General features: G+C 47.2%; 1 protein-coding gene and 1 pseudogene across 1 annotated transcript in view; one reads left to right on the top strand and one right to left on the bottom strand.

Annotated features, from left to right (window-relative positions):
* Nucleotides 1-23,864, bottom strand: part of Il16 (interleukin 16) — a 79,291-nt gene that overhangs the window by 4,385 nt on the left and 51,042 nt on the right. The window contains 8 exon segments of the mRNA XM_032893295.1: nt 873-974; nt 3,094-3,262; nt 3,988-5,074; nt 7,138-7,282; nt 11,947-12,434; nt 14,272-14,359; nt 17,689-17,821; nt 21,919-22,036. Of these exon segments, the coding sequence (XP_032749186.1) occupies nt 873-974; nt 3,094-3,262; nt 3,988-5,074; nt 7,138-7,282; nt 11,947-12,434; nt 14,272-14,359; nt 17,689-17,821; nt 21,919-22,036 (2,330 nt within the window).
* Nucleotides 18,913-19,391, top strand: LOC116891883 (annotated as a pseudogene).

Genomic DNA, 23,864 nt, shown 5'->3' with positions numbered 1-23,864 from the left:
GGCCTGAGTTTGATTCCCAGATCCATGCCACCCACGTAGCCATCCTAACCTACTTGGCAAGTTCTAGGCTAGTGAGAGGCCATGTCTTAAACAAAGGAATGGTGCCTAAACTGTGACAGCTGAGGTTGTCCTATGGCTTCCGTGTGCATGTGCACATACTTGTTCCTGGGAACACACACATGTGTGCATACACTTGAGTGTGCACATACATATGAATCGGGGACAACTTTGGTACAATATCACATGGTTTCCTTTGGAAATTTAAATCATAGCCAGAGTGTGAACCCTGGGAATCTGCCTGTCTTTGCTTCCGTAGCGCTAGGATTACAGATGCACTCCTATGCTCAGCTTTGCTTGAAAATGAATTCTAGGCATCAAACTGAATTTCTCATGCTTGCAAGGCAAGTGCTTTATTGACTGAGTTATCTCCTGATTCTGATCTCCACTTTAATGTAAGCTCTACATATTTTCAAAAATACAGAGATTAGGGTTGTAAGCTGTGCAAACTTCCCGTTCAGATGTTATGTGTAGAGCATGTGTGCACACACATGTGTGCATGTGTGCACATATACACAATATTTTTTGATACTCCATGTGTGTTTCCTGTTTGGTGTGCTGAGGCCGTTCTGGGTGCACAGCAACCTTCTTTGTTAAAGGCATATAATACTGAGGGTTAAATACAGAGCAGAGAGGAGCCCATAGTATGCCTCTTGAGAAGGATGGTCACAATAACTGTCCTTTAAACCTTTTGTCTTTACCCCTCCCCAGTGGCCTGGTGTACCCCTCGTCCCCCTAAAACATCCTTCCAGGCAAGTCTTCTGTCCCCCAGCAACCCACTCTGGTTCTGACATGCCCATCCCTGGACCACTCACCGTGATCACCTTGTTTTCTAGATCTGCCCCTCCTGCCAAGCTGAATCCAAGCCCGGTACCTTCTTCCTTGTGTAAGACGGTGACGTGAATGCTGTCTAATTGCTGTGGATGAAAATACATACATTCACAAACACAGTGCTGCAGCAGCACGAACAGTCGAGCACATGCTTTAACACAACACTGGTTTGTTTTATTAAACACCAGCTGGGCCAGTACTACCACCTCCTCAGACTTTGGTTTCATCCACAGAAGTTACTGGAAGCTGAGGAGAGTAAACAAATGTATGTAAAACAGCAAGCTCAGCTCTCTCCTGCTCCTACTCACCCGTTCACACCCACCTCCGACAGACTGGGCTGCACAGTGCAAAGTCAGCTAGAGAGCCCTGCAGGCCAGAAGAGACTGCTTTGCTGTGCTTTTCAAGACAAGGACAGGCGGTAGGATTTGGGTCAGCCTCCCAGTGCTGTTTCACAGGAGCTGGCTGCTCCTTCTTCCACAGGCAGAGCGGCAGTAAAGGGCCCTTGGCATCTTGTTCTGTCATACATGGCACGCCCAAATGTAAAACAGGCACACAGACACAAACAGACACTCCCAGTCAGGAGCCAGGACAACTTTCCTACACTAACCAGAGGCAGAGGCTCCCATTCTAGTCTCGAGCTGGATCCTGGAGTTCCAGTGCCCACAGAGCCATTCAGGTCACATACATGGACAAGATAGACAGGCATGAGTGACAGACACAAAGAGGGTGGGCCAAACACACCTCAGAGGAAGGCAGTCCCAGCACTACTAGCTTATTCCTTTTAAACAAAACACTCAATTATCAGGGCTTATGATATCCAAGCACTTTAAAAGATCAAGTAAATTTTATTTTCAGGCCCATAGCTCTTGGGCCACTAGTTTGTATCTGGCACTAGGAAATCAAAACATGACAAAGCAGTTCATTGTCTGTGGGCTACCAGAGTCCCTAACTTGCAGGTCTTCTGCAATCTCTTAATGTGGAGTTCCCAGATCAGAGGAGGGACCAGAGTGTAAAGGTCTCATCAACCCACACTGGCCCACATATATCAGATTATTCGGAGTTGTAGTGTGTGTGTGTGTGTGTGTGTGTGTGTGTGTGTGTGTGTGTGTTGTTTGGTTGGTTGATTGGTTTTGGGTTTTGTTTGTTTGGATTATCTGTGTGTGTGTATGTGTGTGTATGTATTATGTATGTATGTGTTTTGTTTTTTGTTTGTACTGTGGGTGGTTGCCCTACTAGAAACAAAGTCTTCTACTGACACTTTAGATAGGCAGTTCTGAGCCTGAAGTTTTCCTTCCAGCATTTTATTTTTATTGACTCGGGCTTGGGGACTGATGGCTAGTGCAGGCTACAAGTGACTAGTGAGATCCTGGGAGGAGAAACCACAACCCCGAGTCATCCTGGGTTTCTCAGACTTAACCACCACACCTTTGACCTTGGAAGGGCAGTGACTCTTTCGATAAAGAGTCCTTCCTTCCCACTTTTTATTATCCCAGTGTGAGTACAGGTATGGAGCCTAAGAAGCTTCCAGGAAGTGAGATCCACATGGCCACCTCCTGACGGCTAGCTCCAGCTCTGGCTGGGCCATCTACTCTCTCCACACCATTGGCTGTGCTCATTGGCTGTGCTCAGCAGCTACATGGGGAGTGGAGCTTTCAGGACGATGTGGCTGAGGCACACAGGCCCTCCTGAGCACACCTTGAGGTGTGCATAGGAAACAATAAATGCTTCAAGGAGAGAACTTACTTCAGTTTACCAATGACAGTGCTACACCATACGGTTTCTCTCTGGACACTAATGCCAGGTCAGCAGCCCATGGGATGTTGACATAGCACTGGGCTTGAACTTAGAGAAAGAGCACCCTGCTTCTGTGACCATGGACCTCTTCTCATCCATAAAATGGCAAAAGAAGCCAAGACAGAAGGTCTGCCCATGTTTCTCTCTCTCGCTCGCTCGCTCGCTCGCTCGCTCGCACTCACACACACACACACACACACACACACACGACCCATCTCAGGTAAGATCAGGTGTTAATACTTGCTGTGTCGAGTGACATGGTGCTCCTCTATCACTGACAGGACAAAACCTGACCTGATGTCAGCCAGCACCATAACAAACCTTAAGGCCCATGAACTTCTTTAGCTACTTCCCCTCTGGCTCAGCTAAGATGACAGCTTGTCACCGCAGATGTGCACCCAGGAAACGTACCTTCAGTGTCGCCTCGTCTAGAACTCTCACTTCCTCGATGAGTTTTTTCAGTTCTTCTGCACTCAGCAAGGAGATAACTGACTGACCGGCCTGAGACGAACAGTGGTTCCTGTCCTCGGTTTCCCCAGGTTCTGTGAGACCTTCTGAATATTCTCTCAGCTCTGAAAGGCTTTCACAAGCAGAGATAACACAGTATGAAAAACAAGATTTTTTGATTCCACCCTGCAAGAGGCTCTGTTAGCTGCAAGCTATTCGGGAACTCTGTTGTTGCATATGATATATCCACTCCCAGCAGCACAAACAATAAATCAATCACAGCTCACTCAAGAGGGAAGACCCAGACCCATCCCTGCAGCAGAAGATCTCAGATCCCCTACTGACCCTCACATATGTGAAGCTGGTCTCACCCACCCCCTGGCTCTAGCAAAAAAGGGAGTAGGGTGTACAAGTCAGGACTCTGCTCATAGAGTCAGAGGCTGAGCTAAAATAGGACTAAATGTCCTATTTCCTGCCAGATCCTGGGCCCATGTGAAGAGCAAAACAGATTCTCCTTGGAGAGCATCTCCTGGTCTCACCCAGAGCTCCTTAAGTTGAGAGTAGACCTTTCATTAGCCCTCTGTATCTTTGTGGGAAGCTTACCAGGGGCCTGGTCAAATCCCCCACTTCTCTACCAGCAAAAGTCTGCTGTTACGTAAACTATTCCTTAACATGGAAGACAAAACTCCAATGCACGTGTACACACACACACACACACACACACACACACACACACACACACACACACATGAGACAAAATGATTTGTTTAACTAGTGTGTCTGAGAAATGTTTAAATGCTATGTAATGTAAAAATAGAAGAATGGGGACAGTGGAGATCAAGCAGGGCAGACACTCACTTGAGAGAAAACCCTGTGTCGGAGGCCACAGCTTCACCAAAACCTTCTGCAGCTGCGCTGTTGTTGCAAGGTGACTTTGGAGACACCCTCTCCTTGGGGATGCACGTGATCTGGCCACAAGAGGCTGAAGATGGAAGGCATAGCAGGGATTTCATGACAGCAGATGATAGCTGACTGCTGATGGAGTAGAGCTTGCTGGACTTTTCATCCAGCAGCTTTGTCTCGCAGGACTGGGTCCTGGTCAGGGGGAAGCTCCGTGCCCGCTGACTTGGCATCTTGAAGCCTGGTCCTTGAGTGTCCTCGGTTTGTGTAGTCAACAGTCTCAAGAGAGGGTCTGGAGACAAAGCTTTCAGGTTGGGTCGCTGACCTGGGGGAGGAGACTCAGACATACCTGGGTCCCTGACCTCTGAGGAGTTAGGGAAGGTTGTAGATGGAGGCTCTACCTCTGTCTGCCTGTGCTTAGCAGTTACTTTAGCCCCTTGACCCGGGAGACCAGAAAACCGTCCTTCATCTTGCTTTCCTGGAAGTCTGGTAGTCTCCCCAGAGCTGGGCTGCAGGCTCAGTCTCTGGACTCCTCTATCTGGCAATTGTGAGGAGCCAAAGTTTTCAAAGGAGCTGATTCTCTGACGGATGGAGGAGGAAGAGGCCTGAGACTGTGGCCCTGAGGCGTCCCTAGAAACTGGTGTTGTCTGAATGGCTGAGGCTACTTCCGGGGCTCTTCTGGTGTCTGGGACACGATTCCTCAGACCTTTCAAGCTCTGCTAAAAAACCAGGCTGGCTTTGGGGGCTACTGGGGGTCCCTTCTTCACAGTGCTGCCATCTGCTGACTTGAAAATCCTGGGAGCACCATTGGCAGTGTCCATTTTTGACAGGCCCCCCTCTGGGCCCTGTGTCCTGTCCTCTTCACCAAGGCTGGCGTTGGGCTGTAGTGGCATATGACTATGGTTCTCACTCATGATAGGGCTAAATAGGTTTTTGATGCAGTCGGAAATTCTAACCCAAGGGTCTTCAGTGGTGCTGTCAAAGCTATAGTCCATCCGCGCCTGCCTCTTCAGCAGCGGGTGTTTTCCTGGGGATGCTGGAGTCTCTGGTAGGCAGAAACAAAGCCAAACCTGAGCATTATACCCTGTTGGGAATTTTCTTGCTAAATTCAAGGAGCAAAAACAGTGAAAAAAAAAAAAAAAAAACAAAAAACAAAAAAAAAAAAAAAAAAAAAAGCAAAAAAAAAAAAAAACCAAAAACAGAAACAAAAAAACAAACAAAAAAAAAAAAAACAAAAGTAAAGTGAAAGCAATTCTTTTGCCTTTTAAACTTTCACTCTACAAATCTCAAGTTGGTCACCAGATTTGATTTGGACTACCTATGCTGTTCAAAAAGAAGAGTGGGCATACCCACTGGGTAGGGTGTATACAGTTTACTGGGGCTCGCTTGTTTCCTAGGCATATATCTCATACTTATGGACTTGCCTGTTTTTGAAGTCACAAAGTCATGTGAGTGTGAAACTCTGTCTACCGAGACACAGGTCATTGACCAGCCTGCTTGAAAAATAAGTTTTTCTCAATTAAAAGGAGTGATGAACCTGTTCCAGGGAGAGAAAAGCTGTGGCATTGATTTTGAACTTTGGCTACACGTTGGACTGAGTTCTGAGTTCTCAGTTCTGAGTTGATTTATCTGGCCTGGACAATGGGGATGTAGTAAGCCCCACAAGGAGTTTCATCACCGGCTTTATGTCCATGATGTTCTCAGGCTGCCATGTCCAAGGGGCAGCATGGCCAAAGCTTTCTCAGAACAAGATAACATTAAGCCGACATCTACCTGCATGGCTGGGGGGACTCTGCACTCATCTTCCTTCTTGAGGAACAAGGGAAGTTGGTGCATGAGCCCTAGCAGTCAAGAGGGAAGTCACTGGGCCATTCTCTGTGTTCACCATGAGGCCTCATCTTTCTCTACTTACAACTAGGCTGCTTGGACTTTGTTGCAGGGACAGTCTTCATATGAGAATGCACCCTTGTTTTGAGGAACACTGCTTCCTCTTATGTCCTGTCACAGTGCCTAGTCTCAAGGGAAGCAGAACTCTGCTGATACCAAAGAGGACCCATGTAGCATCATGAAGGTCTGGGTGGGTACTTGTGACAATGAGACTTCCGCAAGTCAGTCTGACCCTCTTAGCCTCTCTCTACACTCACAAAATGTTCAGCTATAAGGGGCTAATGTGGTAAGAATTTAAGGTTCCAAGGTTCTACAGACAAATCCTCTGCAAACAAGGTAGCCTCAATACGGTGACTAAGAGAAGAGAGGGTGGTCAGGTGGAGTCTCCCTTGGTGGGGCATGTCCCTGGGTGAAATGTCTAGATCATTCTCTTAACTCTCCAGAGGCATTCACATACTTGGGGAATATGGACTGCACCCTCCCTATTTACTCCTTTGTGACACTGGGAGCTCCTCAGGTCAGGAACGGGTCTGTGGCACCCCTTGGTCTTTCATTCCTAAGCACAGCCTCACACACCTACCACTCACTGTGTGCTCGCTGCAGTGAATCACATATTAGGATTCTCTGTGGCCTTTAATATTTGCTCCCTAGTGAATGGGCCAACAAAGGCAAAGTTGATGGCCCAGAATCACAGCTAACAATGGAATCCTCTGTTCTTTCTAGTAAGCTGCTACATAACCAAGATACCAGGATTTACTAAAGTACCACTTGGACCCACCATTTCTACCCACCTCCTCCACAGTGACCATCAGCAAGCACTGCTCCAGATTTTCCCATGCTGCACTCTCAGATTTGGGCATAATGGACGAAGCCTGCTGCCTTGCTGACATCCATATAATGCAGCTACTCAGGAGAGCTGAGCTATTGAAATCTTTGGGTAACCGTCCATGTAGACCCTCAGGAATGCCGTGCATTGCCACCATCACCACCACCCCTGAATCACTGCTTCAACTGGGAAGCGTATCTATCACTCTAAAGAACATTTCCACTGTCCTGTTGCCCTGCACCTAGGACACCTCACTGTCCATCAACCCCAGTCACAGGCTGTGTCCACTGTGTCCATGTAAAACACCGACCTTAGATCAAACTGTAGCTCCTGCTTGATCCATAGAACTTCCTCCAGAAAGATCTTCCTTCTGGAAGATCCCTATGGCGGCTCACCTGGGCTGGCACTCCTCCTTGGCTCTCCTTCTGTGGAGGATGAAGTCTGCGTGCTGGCTGCAGGTCCTGGGCAGCAAGCAGCGGTGCAGGGGGTTCTCCCTGCAGTGTCTTCCTGTAGCAGCAGTGGCAGCAGCTCTCTGGTTTCCTGTGGTGTAAACAGGAAGCCAGACTGTGTCAAAACGGTAGTCTACAGCTGCGAGAAGGCAAGGCACTCTTTGATTAGGACTTGAAAGTGAGTATTGAGACACCTTTAGAGGGAAATTCACAGCAGCCATGAGAAAGGGGTCTCTTCCCTCCTGGGATGTTGCTGTATAGCTGACCTCCTCTTAGATGCTACAGGTGTCCCTAGGCTTCCATGGACCTGTTGTGTCCACCATGGCCATGCACCATGGATACGGAAAGTGGGCTGTCTGTGATGGCACAAGAGGTGGGGATAAGAAATATGCTTGCACAACTTTGCTTAAAATAGCATGTTGGCCAACTATCTGACCCAGGAAGGTACACAGGGCCAAAGGAACTGTCTTCTAGTGTTGTCTGAGTTAAGATCTAACCCCACTCAGAAGAAAAGCAGGTCCATGGCTTGCCTCACTGGTTTGAAGTTCTTTAAATTACATTAATCATTTGTTTATTTATTGTGCTCCCAGCACAAACCTGAGTATCAGAGGACAATGTGTAGGAATCACTCCTTTCCTTCTACCACATGAGGATTGAACTCAGATCGTCAAGCTTGGCAGCAAGCACCATTACCCACTGAGCCTTCTTGCCAGTGCCAATTTCGATTTTGTTGGGGCAAGGTCTTATGCATCCTAAGCTAGCTTCAAGCTCTCTGTGTAGTCAAGAATGTCCCAAGGGCACAGATTCAAGCCATGCAATGCCATACTGTTTTATATAGTGTTGGAAGTCAAAGCCAGGCTTTTCTACTAGGAAAAACACCCTACCAACTGAGCTCTGCATTGAGACTCTCAAGCCTGTGCTACTGAGATTCAACGTGGCCTCTGCTGACTCTGTACCTCTGGGCCCTGCTCCCCCCCCAGGCTTTGTAGTAACTCTACCTAAAGAGTAGATGGATACTTGGTACCCAGTCCAGCTCCTCACAGGGATGTTTTAAGGAGAATTCTGAGGTGTCAGCCCTTTCCATAGAGGAAAAAATCCGCAATAAATTTATGTTCTTTGTTCTAAAAGTTGTCTTGGCCATGATGTCTCTTTTCAACAATAGAAATATAACTAAGACAATATCTGTGTGTCTGTCTTACTTTTCTTTTTAAAAATGAACTTAATTTTAAAAAACTTATAGAGAAATAAAATAAAATCATGCTCTAAAATTAACCAGACCCAAAGTCTATACAACTTACATACAGTTGGAATTGGACTTTGAAATGGAAGCCGTGAAGCTTCAAATTAGATTTTGCATTTTCAGGGTCAGATATTCTCAGTGTACTTACCTACCAACAAAAGCAAAAGAATCCATGATCGCATACATGTTCACCAAAAAAACTTAACTTTCCATCCTCTTCCCACCTTGTTTTCATTCCCTGTATTCAGTCTTTCCTCGTCCCCTTCTCCTCAGCTTTTCTTACTCTTTCTCTGTGTGATACTTAAAGCACATGTCCGTGTGTTTACATGTATACATAGCCAACGCATGGATTGGTTAGATCCAACATACTCTCATGTTAAAATGTGCTTTATTTTTGGGACTGTATAGCCTGGGCTAATAGTATACATTCTAAGTTCATCTGTTTTCCTGAAAAAAATTTTTTCTGAATGTTTTTAATTTAATTTTTCTTTAGAGTTGAGAAGTATTTTATTTTATCGATATTCTTTTCTTCTCTTCCTTTTTCTCTTTTCTCTTCCTCATGTATGTACTTCTATGCATGTGGGCTTGTTCCTGTGAATATATGGGTGTTGTTTCTCAGGAACTATCTACCTGTGTTTTGAGATGGTCACTCCCTGGTCCCAAGTGCCCCAAAGAGGCAAAGCAGACTGGCAGCAAGCCCCAGGGATCTGCCTGCCTCTGCCTCTCTATGCTGGGTCCTGCAGTTGTTTTTGATGTGGGTTCTTGGACTGCGCTCAGAACCTTATGGTCCTTTGGAGCTCCTTTACCAATTAGCTGTCTCCTCAGCTTTTACCTTCTAATCAACACCTCTGATGTTGCATTCTCTTTGGGAAAGGTCTTTAAACTTAATCCCAAACTTAATTTGATTTCTACTGGGGAAAATGTTTCCTGGCTTGGCACTTGGTGAATGAGGAAATAGCAAGGAGGTAAGGCAAGAGGATGAGGGATGGAAACACTGAGAAGATATCAATTTCTCAAATGTGAGTGTTATTTTGAGAGAGTGCGAGTGCCCACAGAGCCCATGCAGAGGCCAGAGTGGGCATCGGGTCCACAGGAAGCAGAGTTACAGGTGATTATTAGCCTTTCTATAGGTGCTGGGAATGGAGCCTGGATCCTGTAGAAGAGCAAACAGTGCTGTTGCATCCTCTCTTCAGGTCCATGGGAAGTATCTTGAAAGTCATTTGGGTACAGGAGTTGCCTTCAGTTACATGAAATGGGAAACGTGTCATTCATATCTGCTTGAGAAGGGTCTTGGGACCCTAGAGAGAAAAGACTACAAACAGAAACAGGAGAAGAAGGTAGGAGAAAAGAAGGGGAAAGGGAGAAAATGGAGAGAGAAGAGGTTTTGAACATGGAACCACAGGCAATAAGATCCGTTGAGAAAGGTGTGGGAGTGGCCAAGGATGTGTTAAGAATGATGCAGAAGGTCAATTGCTTCCTGTTTTCTGTCAGACTAGAATCCTGTCTTTGTGATCTCTCTGACAGCACAACAATGCTCTGTTGGTTGTGTGAATAAGCTACACAAAGGTCTGCTGGCCACGTGGGACAATACAGAGAGGACAAAAGAGCAGCCACAGAATGGCTTTTGTGTTAGTGTGGACCATGTTGCCAGTGCGGACAAGGAAGGACGCTAAAGGCAAGACAGATTGCTCAAGATGTGGGATGCTGAACCAAGAAAGCAGAAAGAGAGAGAGAAAGAGAGAGAGAGAGAGAGAGAGAGAGAGAGAGAGAGACAGAGACAGAGACAGAGACAGAGACAGAGAGACAGAGAGAAAGAGAGAGACAGACAGAAAGACAGACAGAGACAGAGAGTCAGAGAGTGTGTACACATGCTTGCTCGTACATGTGTTTATATGTGTCTGGGTGCTCTCTTAAACAGCTTGGCTCCTTGCCTGGCCTTCCCTACAGAACACCTGCTTCCTCCCCTGGCTGTCTTACTTGGCAATGCTCCCTGCCTACATGTGGCTCCACCCAATCAGGAAGCCAAGGAAATTCATCAAGGCACCTGTTCTTCTTTCCTGGGCCTGCAGGAGGAAAGCAAAATGTCTACCCTTTCACCATCCTCCTTCTGATTTTCCTTCTACAGTCAGTCTCAGACCCGAATGAAGCATTTGCTGAACGGGGAGATAGGAAAGCACATCCAACAGGACAGCCTACACTCCCTGGTTGCTAACCAGTCCCCGCCTCTTCAACTGCCTGAAAGTCTGTACTTCCTGTTTGATTACTTGGCTCCTCCTTCACTGTGTCTTCACCAGGGAACTCAAGAATTTCCTTCCCCAACTACCTCACTGAAGCTTGTCAACCTGAAGTTTGGCTTCTTCTAGGGGATTTCCAGAGGCCTTACTTTACCCATAGCAGCCCTCACTGTACCCCTCAGCAATGCAAACTTAAGTAAGTTCCTCTTCTGCGTGACTGGGATTCTCACCCTCAGATCCTGGGGAGGACAAACTAAACCAATATGCATGAACATATTTAGTATAATGCCCGTGGTGGTTTGAGTAGGAATCGTTCTCATAGAGTCCTGTGTTTAAATGCTTGGCACATAGGGAATGGCACTATTAGGAAGTGTGGCTTTGATGGAGGAAGTGTGTCACTGTGGAGGTGGGCTTTCAAGTCTTCTATGCTCAAGCTATGCCTCGTGTGGCAGTCTACTTTTCTGTCTGCAGGTCAAAGCTCCCTCAGAACCATGTCTGCCTACCCGGTGCCATGTTTTCCACAATGACAGTAATAGACTAAGCCTCTAAAATTGTAAGCCAGTTACAATAAAATGTTGTCCTTTATAAGAGTTGCCATTGCATGGTCATGGTGTCTCTTCACTGACATAGAAACCCTAACTAAGACAGTGTCCTTTGTTAAAAGGGATTAGGTTTCAGAAGCTGCCTTCCTATCTACCCACCACCCTTGAAGAGTAAAGGCTAGAGGAAGAAGTTCTTGACAGGGTGATGGGGAAACAACCACTTCCAAGAGAAGGCATGGTGCTGAAGCCTGCTATATACTGAAAGGAAGATGTAAGTCTCACAACAGCCTGTAGAGGGAGCCACTCAAAAAGCCCAAAGTGGTTTCCCCAGTCTCCCCCACCTACTGGAAGCCAAGTTAACAGGGAGAAATGGGGCCAGTTTCTCATGAACACCTCATATTCCCCCTGGCACTCATTCTCCCTCTCTTTTGGTCACTCAGGTGATTTCTTGGATAAGCAGAGTATCTCAGATTCCTGCTCTCAGCCTCCCCACCACAGAGTAACCCTGCTGAAGATCCACCGTGCTGTGAGCCACATGACCCATGAGTGTTACTGCCAACAGCTGGCAGAACCGAAACTTCCATTTTGGTTCTGCGGAGCTTCATACGCCTCTGCACAGTGGCCTTAAAGAGAGCGCTTCTCTATGTCAGAGTACAGGAAACCTGCAGACACATCTAATGCTCAGGGGCAGCTGTGCACGTCGCAGGGGACACAGGTCCCACTGCGCACACCCTCCTACCTGGCTGCAGGTGGGCAAGGTGTGCCCAGAAGGGTCTGTGACCTTCTCTTTCTCCTCCAGTTTCTTCTGAGGCTCGCTGCCATTTTTAAAGTATTTTCTGGGTGGAGGCTTGGGTTTGGTGGATGTCGGCTTTCTCACCAAAATCTCAAAAGATTTCTTCAGTTTCAGTGGTGGGTGGCTGTCTCTTTCCAAGCCCTCAGAAAGGGGTGGGCTCTCCTGATGTGGCCTGGATGGGACCCCTGGACACGGCTCTTGCTCCTCCCCTGGGGGCAGGCTGGGGCTGTGGGTGCTGCCTTCCCCCTCAGAAGGCTGTGGCTCCGCACCTGCACTGCAGGGACTTCCCCCTGGTGACCCAGACATGTAGCTGCTGTCACTGCTGGATCGGACCATGATCTTCTGGGCCCTTCGATGCGGGGGCGCCGAGTGCTTCTCACGTTCTTTCTCCAAGGTGGGCCGCCCATGCCAGCTGCTCTCCAGCCTTTTGACACCTGCATGGCAAGCACCAGGAAACATCCTAGCTGAGCATCAAAAGACCAGACAAGCTTGGCTGCGGCCAGGAGGACTGCAGGCAGCACCCTGTCCATCCCACTGCTCAGTGGAAGACTTGGAGCCGGGGTAGCCTTGGATTCAGACTCAATGAGTTTTCTAACTTTGAGTTGAGAACATTCAACCTTTTCTGAGCCTGCATGTGACAGTCCCAGAGATAAACCATTCATACCACACAGCATTACTACTCATGCAAGAGCTCAGCACCCTGGTTTTGAAAAGACTGGTGGCCAACATCTAGCTGTGAGCCTCTCCAAGGCTTTGCAGCTACAGAGAGCTACCATGCCAAAGTGCACTGATTCCAGTTCCAGGATCCGGGGGAAGCGAGGGAAGTTTATAGAGATCTACCCATTCCTGCCTACTCATGCTAACTAGAATGGATCACACTAGCTACAGAGCCCCAGCACTGCTAATATCAGTTCTACCAAGCTCTACTCCTCTATTAAACTCCCTTCTACAGGAGCTGGTCCCCAGGAAACCGAAAAGACATCTCACATGCTATGCTCTACCTGGGATGAGCCTGACACCTCTCTTCTGCTTGTGTGAAAGAAGCTGCAATTCTACCATTGCTAAGCTCTTTTGAAGTGCGAGAACAAAGAAAGAAAACATTTAGAGTTGCTTTGAACTTTACACTTAAGGAGGTCCCATCTTCTTCCAACAAAAGAAGGGCAACCATAGCTTGCCCTCCTCCCTTCCTTCCTTACCCCACATCCCATGGTTTTCTGAACAGTGGCATCTACACATCTCTAAGATGCTGGGTTTTCTTCTAGTGACAAATGGTCACAGGTACCCATTTCCTGAAGCTGCAACTCAAGGCACTGGGGAGCCACTGAGACCTGGTCACTTGGGGATTCATTCAGTGGAACTAGGAGAGCCAAAAGGAGCCTCGTGAGAAAATACCAAAGCCAGCGGGATTCCAATCCAAACACATTCTAAAGGAAAGGCTTTTTGCTCTATCTTGGTCACAGAACGACACATATTTATTTGAGAGACATAAACCACTGAAGGAAGGCATAAAAGCTAACATTCCCCTGCATCTGATCACCTTCTCCTCTGCCACTATCAACAGCAGTGACAGTGTTGGGGATGGGAGGGGTTCCCTGTCAACTCCCTTGCACTTCTGTACGTATGGGATGGGTGGAGCCCTGAGTAAGACTTAGTGGAAATAAAGGGGTCGCGTCATTTCCTGCGAATATTTTTGCACAGACTTCAGCGTCCTTGCCAATATTAGATTGTCCTAGCATATGGATGTCGCAAAGTGACCTGGCTAATGCCTAAAGACTAAGCATAGGAACCACCTAGCAAGCCAGGTCCCTGACCAGTTTCTCCAGGTACTGGTCACATGACTTTGGCAAGGAGCCTTCCAGGGCCTTGCTTATTCTGATAATATGTACGTAAAAGTTAGATGTGAGGATGCAGTGAAATAATACATTAAACTAAGATTAATTAGTAATTACCAGTGCCTATTGTTACAGAGTAGGGATTGCAGATTTGCAGCCTACAGGGGCGCTATCTAGGCAAGGCCTATAGCTACATCTGACAGACAATGAACGGGACAGAACTGGCTGCACAGAACCTGTCACACTTAAACTCGCCCACACAGGAAAAAAAAGTGAGCCAAATTTCACCGGCGGGCTCCTGTCTTTCAGCAGTCGTCTAGTGTCAGGCATGCTTACCATGACTGCTCGCATAGTGCTGAGCTAGACCGGGTTAATGGCCGAATACCAAGCTTTCTAAGGAGACAAAGTTTCTCAAGCAAACCTTCACCACTTCCCTTACCTTCCAAGCTCCACTGGTGCCTTTCCTTCCCAAACTTGACGCCTTCCACTGCCTGAGCCACAGCTTCCTTGAGTTGTTGTTCAGACACCTGGAAAACATCCATGAGCAGCTCAAGCAAGAGGTGAAGGCAGGTACAGCCGGTTCCAAAGACCGTGCCTGCCATGCCCATCCATGGCTTCTACTTTCCACTCTTCAAGAGCTGACAAATCCAGCTTCCAGAAGTGCCCTGGGCAGCACCCTGCCCCCAGGGTCTTCCTGGTGTCAATCAATAAAGGTGCCATCACTGATCACTCCCCAACCTTCTCTTCACCACTGCAAAACTCCCAGCACCCACATGGTGGCTAACAATTGTTTGTAACTGTAGTACCGAGGACTATGACACCCTCGTTCAGTGTCCTTGTGTACTGCATGAACATAGTGCACAGACAGAAGCAGGCAAGCACCCATACACATAAAGTAAAAAGCAAACGTCAAGTGTGAGTCTAAGAGTCAAGCAGGCTTACACCCCCATCCCAGTTTCTTCATAGAATAGACGCATACACCAAGACACAGCTTGATCTCCTACATCTCAATTTCTTGTTCTGTAAACTATAACAATAAAATCTTCACAGTGTGGAATGAGGATATTTTACAAAGTAAATTATTGGCAATATGATAAACAAAATCTAAAAATGGTAAATAAACCGCCCAGCCTGAAGAGACGGGTCAGACGTTAAGAGCTCACACTACTCTTGTAAAGGATGAGACGTCTGTTCCCAGCAGCCATGCAGTGTGACTCACAACTGCTTACAGTGACGTCAAGGCTCCTGGACTCTGAGGGCCCCTGCATTCCCATGCACATACCCACACGCAGACATATAATACGTACAAATAATTTTAAATAGTAAAATAAATGATAAAAGAAGTAGTTAACACCAAAATTAAAAAAAAAAACTCATTTGACGACATTCAACAGACTGAAAAGACCAACTCTCAAATGAGGAGGAATACTTACAAATCATATATCTAGTGAAAAGATAAGATCTAGACATTAAAGAATAATAACAAAAAACAAAATTTGTTTAAAAAAACAAGCAAAAAAACTTGGGTGGACATTTCTCCAGAGAAGATATACAGGTGGCCAAGAAACATGTGAAAAAGTGTTCAACAGTGCCAACCCTGGACAAAACTCTCAATCACAGAGAAATTAGGGCAGCTACTCAAACAAAACAAACAAAAACAGAAAAGAATAAATCTTGGGCTGGAGAAAGGGCTCTGAAAGCTTCAGAAAGCTTGCTGCTCTTTCAGAGGACCAGGGTTTGATTCCCAAACTTGCACTGAACAGGTAGGTCCAGGGCATTCAGTGTCCTCTTCTTCTGGCCTCTCCAGGCACTGCATTCACACACACACACACACACACACACACACACACACACACACACACACACACCACAAAAAACGAAATAACAAGTCTTTGCAAGGGCACAGAGAAATGAGAATTCTTGTGTACTGTTGATGAGGATGTGAGGAGGTTCAGTGCCTATGGTATAGAGTGTAGACAGTAATTAAAAAAGAATTAGCACAGGAGCCACATCTGGGCATACACACAAAAGACAAACAAACAAACAAACAAATACCAGGTGGCTCGTGCCTCTAATCCCAGCACTCAGGAGCATGAGACACCAAAAGCATGAGATTGCTTCAGCTTTGAGGTCATCCTGAGCTACATAGTGGAGTGTCAGGGCAGTGTGAGACTCGTTCGCAAACCAACAAGAAATGAAAATGTATCTCAAAGCCATGTGTATAGATCATATTCTTTTTTCCATTATCACAGTAGTCCAATGTAGAAACAAGCAACTCTCCACCAAAAGCCGAGTGCCTAAAAACAACTCAGCACATGCATACAAGGGGAGTATTAGCCAGCCTTAGAACGGAAGGCAGACGGCACAGGTTGTGGCATGGATAAACCATGAGAGTAAAAGCTAAATGCTTTAAGGCTATAAAAAAAGAACAAATGAGTCACGGTTGTACTTATAGGAGGTATGGTGGCAAAAGAGAAAAACAAGCAAGTGATTACTAAGGGCCTGGGGGAGGGAATCCTTTGATGGGTAGAGTTCAGTTTCTCAAGACAAAAACATGGCGGTGGTTGCACAACTGTGTTGGTAGCCTTTATACCACTGAACTATACACCTGACTGCCTGCTTCGCTGACTTATAAGCTGTGCTCAAGACAGCTACTGAGTAGCTTCCTTTTCCTTTCAAGCCTTGGCTTTTGTCATCTGTGAATCGGAGTGGGGAACAACACAACATCTTTAGAACTCGGAATCACAACCGATTCACACTGAGGAAACAGTGAGTAAACAGTGGGAGTGGCTGTCACCAGGTTGCCCAGGGTGGTCTCACCTACCTGTCAGCATGGTGTCAAGTCTCAAGTCTAGGTCTAGCCTTAAACTCACAGAAGCATTAGCCCTCGGGGTAACTGCCTATGGCATGTCTCTATCTTGACATCCCAGACACATCTGAGCTCCAGCATGTTATTCCACAACTCCAAGGTCATTCTGTCCTTTTCCAATCCTTTAGTCATAATCTGTCTTTCATTCCACAACTAAGTAGCCAAGAGCCACTGCTGATTCTTCACAACTATGGTGTCTCGTTCCTTCTTTAGTTTCCTCCCATGCCTTCCGTGTAGTTCAGGGCCTCACCATCTATTCCTTTCTTCGAAAGATTCTGTACTCCACCCATTCGACCTTGTTCAAAGGTTGGAACAATAAAATATGATCCTGTTGCATCTAGAGCTAATGGCCTGTGGCTTCCAACTGGATCCAGAAAAGAACACAGACTCATCAGCAGGGTGAACACACTTACAGTACAATTCCAGCCAACATCAATCCTCACTCTTGCTTGGTCCACAAATCCTGCCACCCACTTACCACCTATGGCTCACCCTTTCAGACTCTGACTTTGAACTTCGTGCTCCCACTTACTGGGATGATTTTCTGCGTCCTCTGTCTAGACAAACCTAACCTCCAGTGACCTCTGCTTTATTGATCCCCCCTCTTCTTCTTTATTGAGGCCATGAGCTTACTCTGGGCCCACACTATGAATTTGCTCACCCCTGAGTCCTCAGTGCTGAGCTCCAGACATTTTCACTGTGAGTTCACACTAGTTGCACACACAAATAGATCTCTTACACTTGCTACATAGGACTCTGCATTTCTGTCTTCCTGTTCCGAAACTTGTAACTCAGCTATACGATTTTCCTAAGTGGATAGCAATTGTTTGTCGGTGGGTCTCTGCTACAGAGCTTTGTTCCCACAGAGAGTCTGAAAGTGTTTGGAGGAGTATAGATCAAACCCTAGCCAGCAGCATCTCCGTTTCCATCCAGTTCTTGCTCTGACTCGAGTGAGCCTGGGAAGAGGTAAGTCCAGTGGCACATTACCTGTGGGTCCGGATGTCGGCTAACGATGATGGGAACTGGGCCAGGGTCACAGTGGCTCAGGATTGTGTAGACTTCATTGAGGGTCATGCAGTGCACTGGAGAATCATTGATTTCCACAATCTCATCACCACACCTGCAAAAGCACCCACAGGAGCCTCATCAATACTAATGACATGACAGAAAGAGGGTCAGCTCTCAGGAGCCCACTCCTTGCTGGGCAGTTCATAGCATCTCAATAAATAGACTTTCTTTATCACTTAACCAAATTCAAAACAGGGCGGGCAGGTCAATGCAGCAACCCACTTCTGTCACTGTGGCCCACCCAATGGCCAGTGTTTCACACACGGAGCAGTCAACACAGACAGCAATTCACCTGTTACTATCCCCTTTCTTCTTCCATTGATCCGATCAAGATGGAGCTCATGGTTTACCCTCTCTAGCTGACCACTCATAACATAATTCATCACATCCTGGGCCTTAATGTCCTCAGAAGCAGAGTGTCCTGGAGGAAGGACTGGGCAGCATGTGTTAAAAGTAAAGAAATTGGGGTTGGGTATTTAGCTCAGTGGTAGAGCGCTTGCCTAGCAAGCGCAAGGCCCTGGGTTCGGTCCCCAGCTCCGAAAAAAAGAAAAAAAAAGTAAAGAAATCACTGAGGAAGGAAGCAGCAGAGGACCTTGCACAGAGAAGCAAGAAGAGCAGCCCTTTAGTTCCAATGGGTGTCCCTGGTACTGGCAACTGCTGTGGGTTAGAATGGCACCCTCGTAAGGCGTTTGCACCAAATGCTTAATCCTCGATTGTCACGATTGAGAGGTGGTGAAACTGAGGAGCTAGGGCCCAGAGTAAGCCCTCTGGTTACTGGGGACACGTCCTTACAGGGACCGCTGTGATTGCTCTAACCTGTCTGTCAGCATTCCAGACAAGAGGTGAACACTTTGTTCTGCTTCCTCTCCCTGCCCTAATGTGTTTTTTTTCATCACAGACCCACATGCAGTGGGACAGGTCAGACACAAATGAATTTTCCAAAACGGTGAGCCAAAATAAACCTGTCTTCTTATTCGTTGATTGACTCAAGATATTTGCTACAGTAACAGAAGGCTGGTTGACACAACCACTGAAACGGAAAAAGAAGAGACATGGAAAGGAGAGAATTGTATATTATTGTGGATATAAAGTGTCCCAACTTGGGCAGCAGGGTCCTGGATAGCCAATGGCCTGTGAAGCAACATGCCTAGGTTTTACTGTGACAACTGTGGTACGCATCTTACCCACGATTCTGTCTGTGAGGAAGACACACTGCAGTGGTCAGAAACACAAAGGGAATGTGAAAGACTATTACCCCAAATGAATGGAAGAGCAGGCCCAGAGCCTGATTGACAAAACAACGTCTTCATTTCACAAGGACAGAGCCCTCCAGCTCCATCCTCTGCTCCTCTGCCTTCAGGGGCCATGATCCCACCTCCCCCCAGTCTCCCGGGTACTCCTCTGCTTGACATGATGCCTGCACCCGACATGGGAGGCCCTCCCATGATGCCAATGATGGGCCCTCCTCCTCCTGGGATGATTCCTGTGGGACCAGCTTCCTGGGATGAGACTTCCCATGAGAGGCAACATAACCATGATGCCCGGGGCCTCCAACGATGAGACCTCCTGCCCACCCTCTGATGGTGCCCACAGGGCCTGGCATGACCCGCCCAGACAGATAAGAGCAGAAGCGCTCCATCGTTTTGTACTTTTGTTGCTTCACCAGGAGATCTTGGTGATGAGCCTGAGTGTTTCCTAGATGCATGACAAACAACTTCCATTCCTAACAGAGGGAACGCTTCTAGAGGGAGAAGTGATACAAAAAAGTGTGGTTTTCACTCATATTGTGAAATGTGAAAATAAAATCGTCAGCTCTTTAAAAAAAACAAAAACAAAAAGCCAAAAACACCTGTCCCAACTAGTGTTAAGGCAACTTGGCACAACTTGAAGTCTTCCAAAAGGAGGGCATCTCAACTGAGAAAATGCCTACAGAATATCAAGTTATAGGCAAAGCTAGAGAGCATTTCCTTAATTAGTGATTGATGGGGGAGGACCCAGCTCATTGTGGGTGGTGCCAGTCCTGGGCTGATGGTCCTGGGTTCTATTAGAAGTCAGGTTGAGCAAGCCAGTAAGCAGCCCTCCTCCTTGGGCTCCGCATCAGCTCCACCTCCAGTTTCCTGCCTGGCTTGAGTTCCTGTCCTGACTTCTTTCAATGATGAACAGTGGTGTGGAAGAATAAGTAACAGAAATCCTCTCTTCCTCAAGGTACTTTTGGTCATGGTGTTTCATCATGCAATAGTAACCCTCTACCCAACCCCTTCTACCATCACAGATGGAGAAACCGGGGCATCAGTGGTAAAATGACTTTCCTGTTGCAACCTATATTGGGGAGAGACACTTTTCTATAAAGGACCAAGAGTAAATGTTTGTTTTTCAAGCAAGCTGTCTGTGTCACAAATGTTCAGCTCTGTCATTGTAGGTGACAGCTGCTGCCATGGGCAGCAAACAAGAACAGTGCATGGCTGTGTCCAAATAAAATGTTAGGGGAAACGAAGGCAATGGGTAGTCATTTTCAAAGTAATCAGCTGGGTCAGAATGAGAACTTGAGTCTCCTGACTCTGCGTCCCCCACTTCCTTCTGTGTTTCTGTTGAGCTGACCCCTTTTCTTGCCAAAATGATCCACATTCTCTGGACATGAGTTTTTGGAAGTTTGAACAATTGAAGACTCCTGCCATGCAACACGAACAGTCCCTACCCCACGTTGGGCCTCTGATAAGGGCAAATGACATAGAACAACCACCCCAACTCTGAAGATGGGTCCACCAACCCTGCAACGAGGTGCCCTGACTCTGATGCTACATCACTAGCCTATAACTGGCCCCCTAACTCTGCAGTGGTGTCTCAGGCACAGTAGCAGTGGTTCTCCTGCAGATGGCAGCACAGACCTGTTCCTAGCTCAGCATTTCTATTCTGACCATCGCACTGGGGGAAAATGCTTAGGAAAAGTGTGTCCTAGCAACAGATGCATTTATACCACTGGCAGATGTCAGAAGGGCTGCAAAAGTGTTGTAACAGGTTAAACTGAGATAAATGACTTCTACCCAATCAGATCACTTACTGAAGCTCTTTGTAGAGAGGTGTGACTGCAGTATCTATCTAAAGTTACTTTGCTTCTCTCAGCAAGGACATGCATACATACATCTGATTTGCCTACAACACTTCTGTTTGCCTATAGAGCTCACGGGTAAACCTCAGAGATGCCCATCTGTGACACCATGGATTCTGTCTGTTGAATCTGAGTTAAAATATGCTCCTTTCAATTTGCCCTTGCAGCCTGACATTCTCAGAAGTCATGTCTCTTTAACTGTTACATGCACACAGACTTCTTAGGAAGCAGTAACACCAGACTTAGCAGCTCTGGTGTAGGGCTATGAACACTGTGTATCCTCCTGTTGAGGTTTGGTCTGTTGCTATGTATTGTAATGCTAAATATTGGTCCCCAAGATCTGGTTGGTGGCCCCTGATGAGGAGATTCTCACATATACCAATTGATGCTATGTCACCTTGCCCACCAAATTATCCCTAATTTGTCAATAAAGACACCTACAGCCTGTAGCTGCACACAAGTGAGGTAGGCAGGTTTGGGTTCCCAGGCTTGGGGTCTGGGGCAGAGACCACAGGTGGGAGAGAAGAAAAACAAAGAGGAAGAAGATGCCATGGGGTAGGTGGACTGTGAGAACAAGGCCACGAGGGTCAGTCAATTGTATTAAGAGCAGTCTAGGTGGAATAGGCCAAGTATTATTAGCTTATTAGCTGAGAAGTAGATAAATAGCTTAGAAGGCTGATATCTGCTCAGCTCTAGTGCTCTTTAAGGCTTATTATAAATATAAAGGTTTTGTGTCGGGGTTGGGGATTTAGCTCAGTGGTAGAGCGCTTGCCTAGCAAGCTCAAGACCCTGGGTTCGGTCCTCAGCTCTGGAAAAAAGAAGGTTTTGTGTCTTTATTTGGGAACAAAATAATCTAAGGTGGGATTGAAAACGCCTAAACTATATTTACCACACCAAGTGATTAACAGGACAGCTGCTGAGGTGTAATTGAATCAAGTCTGAATCATTCACCATTTCTCCTGAGGTCAACCCAAGATCCCTTTAAAGGATGTCTTCCATGCTGCAAGCCAAGGGTCTATTCAGAAAGAGAAATGAGGACCCACCTCAGCCGTCCATCGAGATGTGCCACAGATCCTGGTGACAGCGTGTGAACGAAGACGCCTGAAATGCACTGGAAGTAGGGGATGCTGCACAGGCCAATGCCCAGGCCAACACCCGCCTCTGGAATGCAAAATGGAGGAAGAGTGGGAGATGTGAGCTTCGCTGGGATGCAGTGGCCTATTAGGCACCTCTGACCCCTGACATCCTGGGCTGGTCAAGTGTCCTGGTCACAACATTCATTCTACCCCTATGTGTGGAGTGTCACTGTGCACAGGGGCCACTTAGGGACTAAGTGATGGCCAAAGCAGACAGTGAAGAGGGGCTGTAGTAAGGTCAAGGAGAGAAACACTAGGATATGAGAGAGTGGAGAGTGTGGGCAGGAGGATAGAGAAATGTGAGCTAGAGGAAAAGGGTCAGAGACAGTGATCTGAGTACTACGCGGGAAATGAATAGGAACGTGTTAGACGGTGACAGCACACCCCTTCATACCTCAGGGACTACACTTAGTGTAAACCATGTAAACCATGGATGACAATAAAGACCCAGGATGAGGAGATGGGGCAGAGAATTGGCAGAAACAGTCCAGGTACAGGCTGGAGGCTGGGAGGAGTGCGCCATGTTGGTATAGGTCCAGAAAGGCCAATGTGTGCAGAACACGGATAGGCACGCAGAAAGCTGATGGGCCCAGAAAGCAGGGGTCCTAGGCAAACAGGAATGAGGATGCAGAGAGGGATGAGGTGGCACAGGGCAGGGATCAAGGGCCAGGCTCAATAGGCTTCGTATGCATGGGTGTACAAAAAAACCAACAGAGCAGAGATGCCCTGGGACAGCCAGGAATGAGGAAGTGGCATAATCTAGCTTCCATCTTTAGTAATATGCCTGGCTCTATAAGGAGAAAAAAATCATGGATGTTTAAGAATGGAAGCACGCTGGAGAGATGGCTCAGAGCACTGACTGCTCTTCCAGAGGTCCTGAGTTCAATTCCCAGCAACCACATGGTGGCTCACAACCATCTGTAATGGGATCTGATGCTCTCTTCTGGTGTGTCTGAGGACAGTAGCACTATACTCATATACGTAAAATAAATATATGTTTTTAAAAAAAGAATGGGAGGACAATGGTCATTGGAAAGGTCTAGGGGATAGAGAGGGCAGCAGAAACAGGAGTGCATGGAATACATTCCAAAGGAATGGAATATAAGGATCGGATTCACAGAATATCTCCAAGGGTCCTGAACTGAGGGACTGGTGGGCGACAGGCTGCTTTCAAACAAGGAAGTCTGGGAAGGACAAGACCTATGAAGTCCTGCCCTACAGGCACCCATGGTGTCCATGAAGGTGATTGGGAAAATGTGAGAGAAGATGGTTGCACAGGGAACATGGATCCCAGGCAAACAGGACTGCAGGTGATGTTAGGGCTCTGGGGACCTCCGGCATGGAAGAGAAGAGAGAGGGGGGCGGGGCGAACATCCGGCATGGAAGAGAAGAGAGAGGGGGGCGGGGCGAACATGGATCCCAGGCAAACAGGACTGCAGGTGATGTTAGGGCTCTGGGGACCTCCGGCATGGAAGAGGAGAGAGGGGAGGGTGTTGCTAGATTGGAAAGGCCTTGGAAACAAAAACATGGCCGCTAAGAAGGACAAAAGGGAAGGTCCATGGAGCAGGAAGGATTAAGACCCTCCTTCAGGTTTCCTTTGGCACACACCGCTTATAAAAAGGGTTTTCACCTTTTGATGTTTGTTCTCCCAAAAGCGCCAAGAGGGATGCCTGTGGTGGGTCATTGTTATCAAGGTAAAAACTATGGGCTGTGACATGCACTGCGAACAGAGATCCAAGTCAGTCCTGGCATCCGGGTCTCCTAACCAAAGAGCTCTTTGACCTGTGGGTCCTTGAAGCTCACCCCCAAGCAAAGCTGAAACAGTCTGTGGGGGCAGAGGCTGTGACGTAGCT

This window comes from Rattus rattus, chromosome 2, assembly GCF_011064425.1.
Source record: "Rattus rattus isolate New Zealand chromosome 2, Rrattus_CSIRO_v1, whole genome shotgun sequence".
In the NCBI taxonomy this organism is placed as follows: Eukaryota; Metazoa; Chordata; class Mammalia; order Rodentia; family Muridae; genus Rattus; species Rattus rattus.
This window is presented reverse-complemented; position numbering and strand designations above follow the sequence as displayed.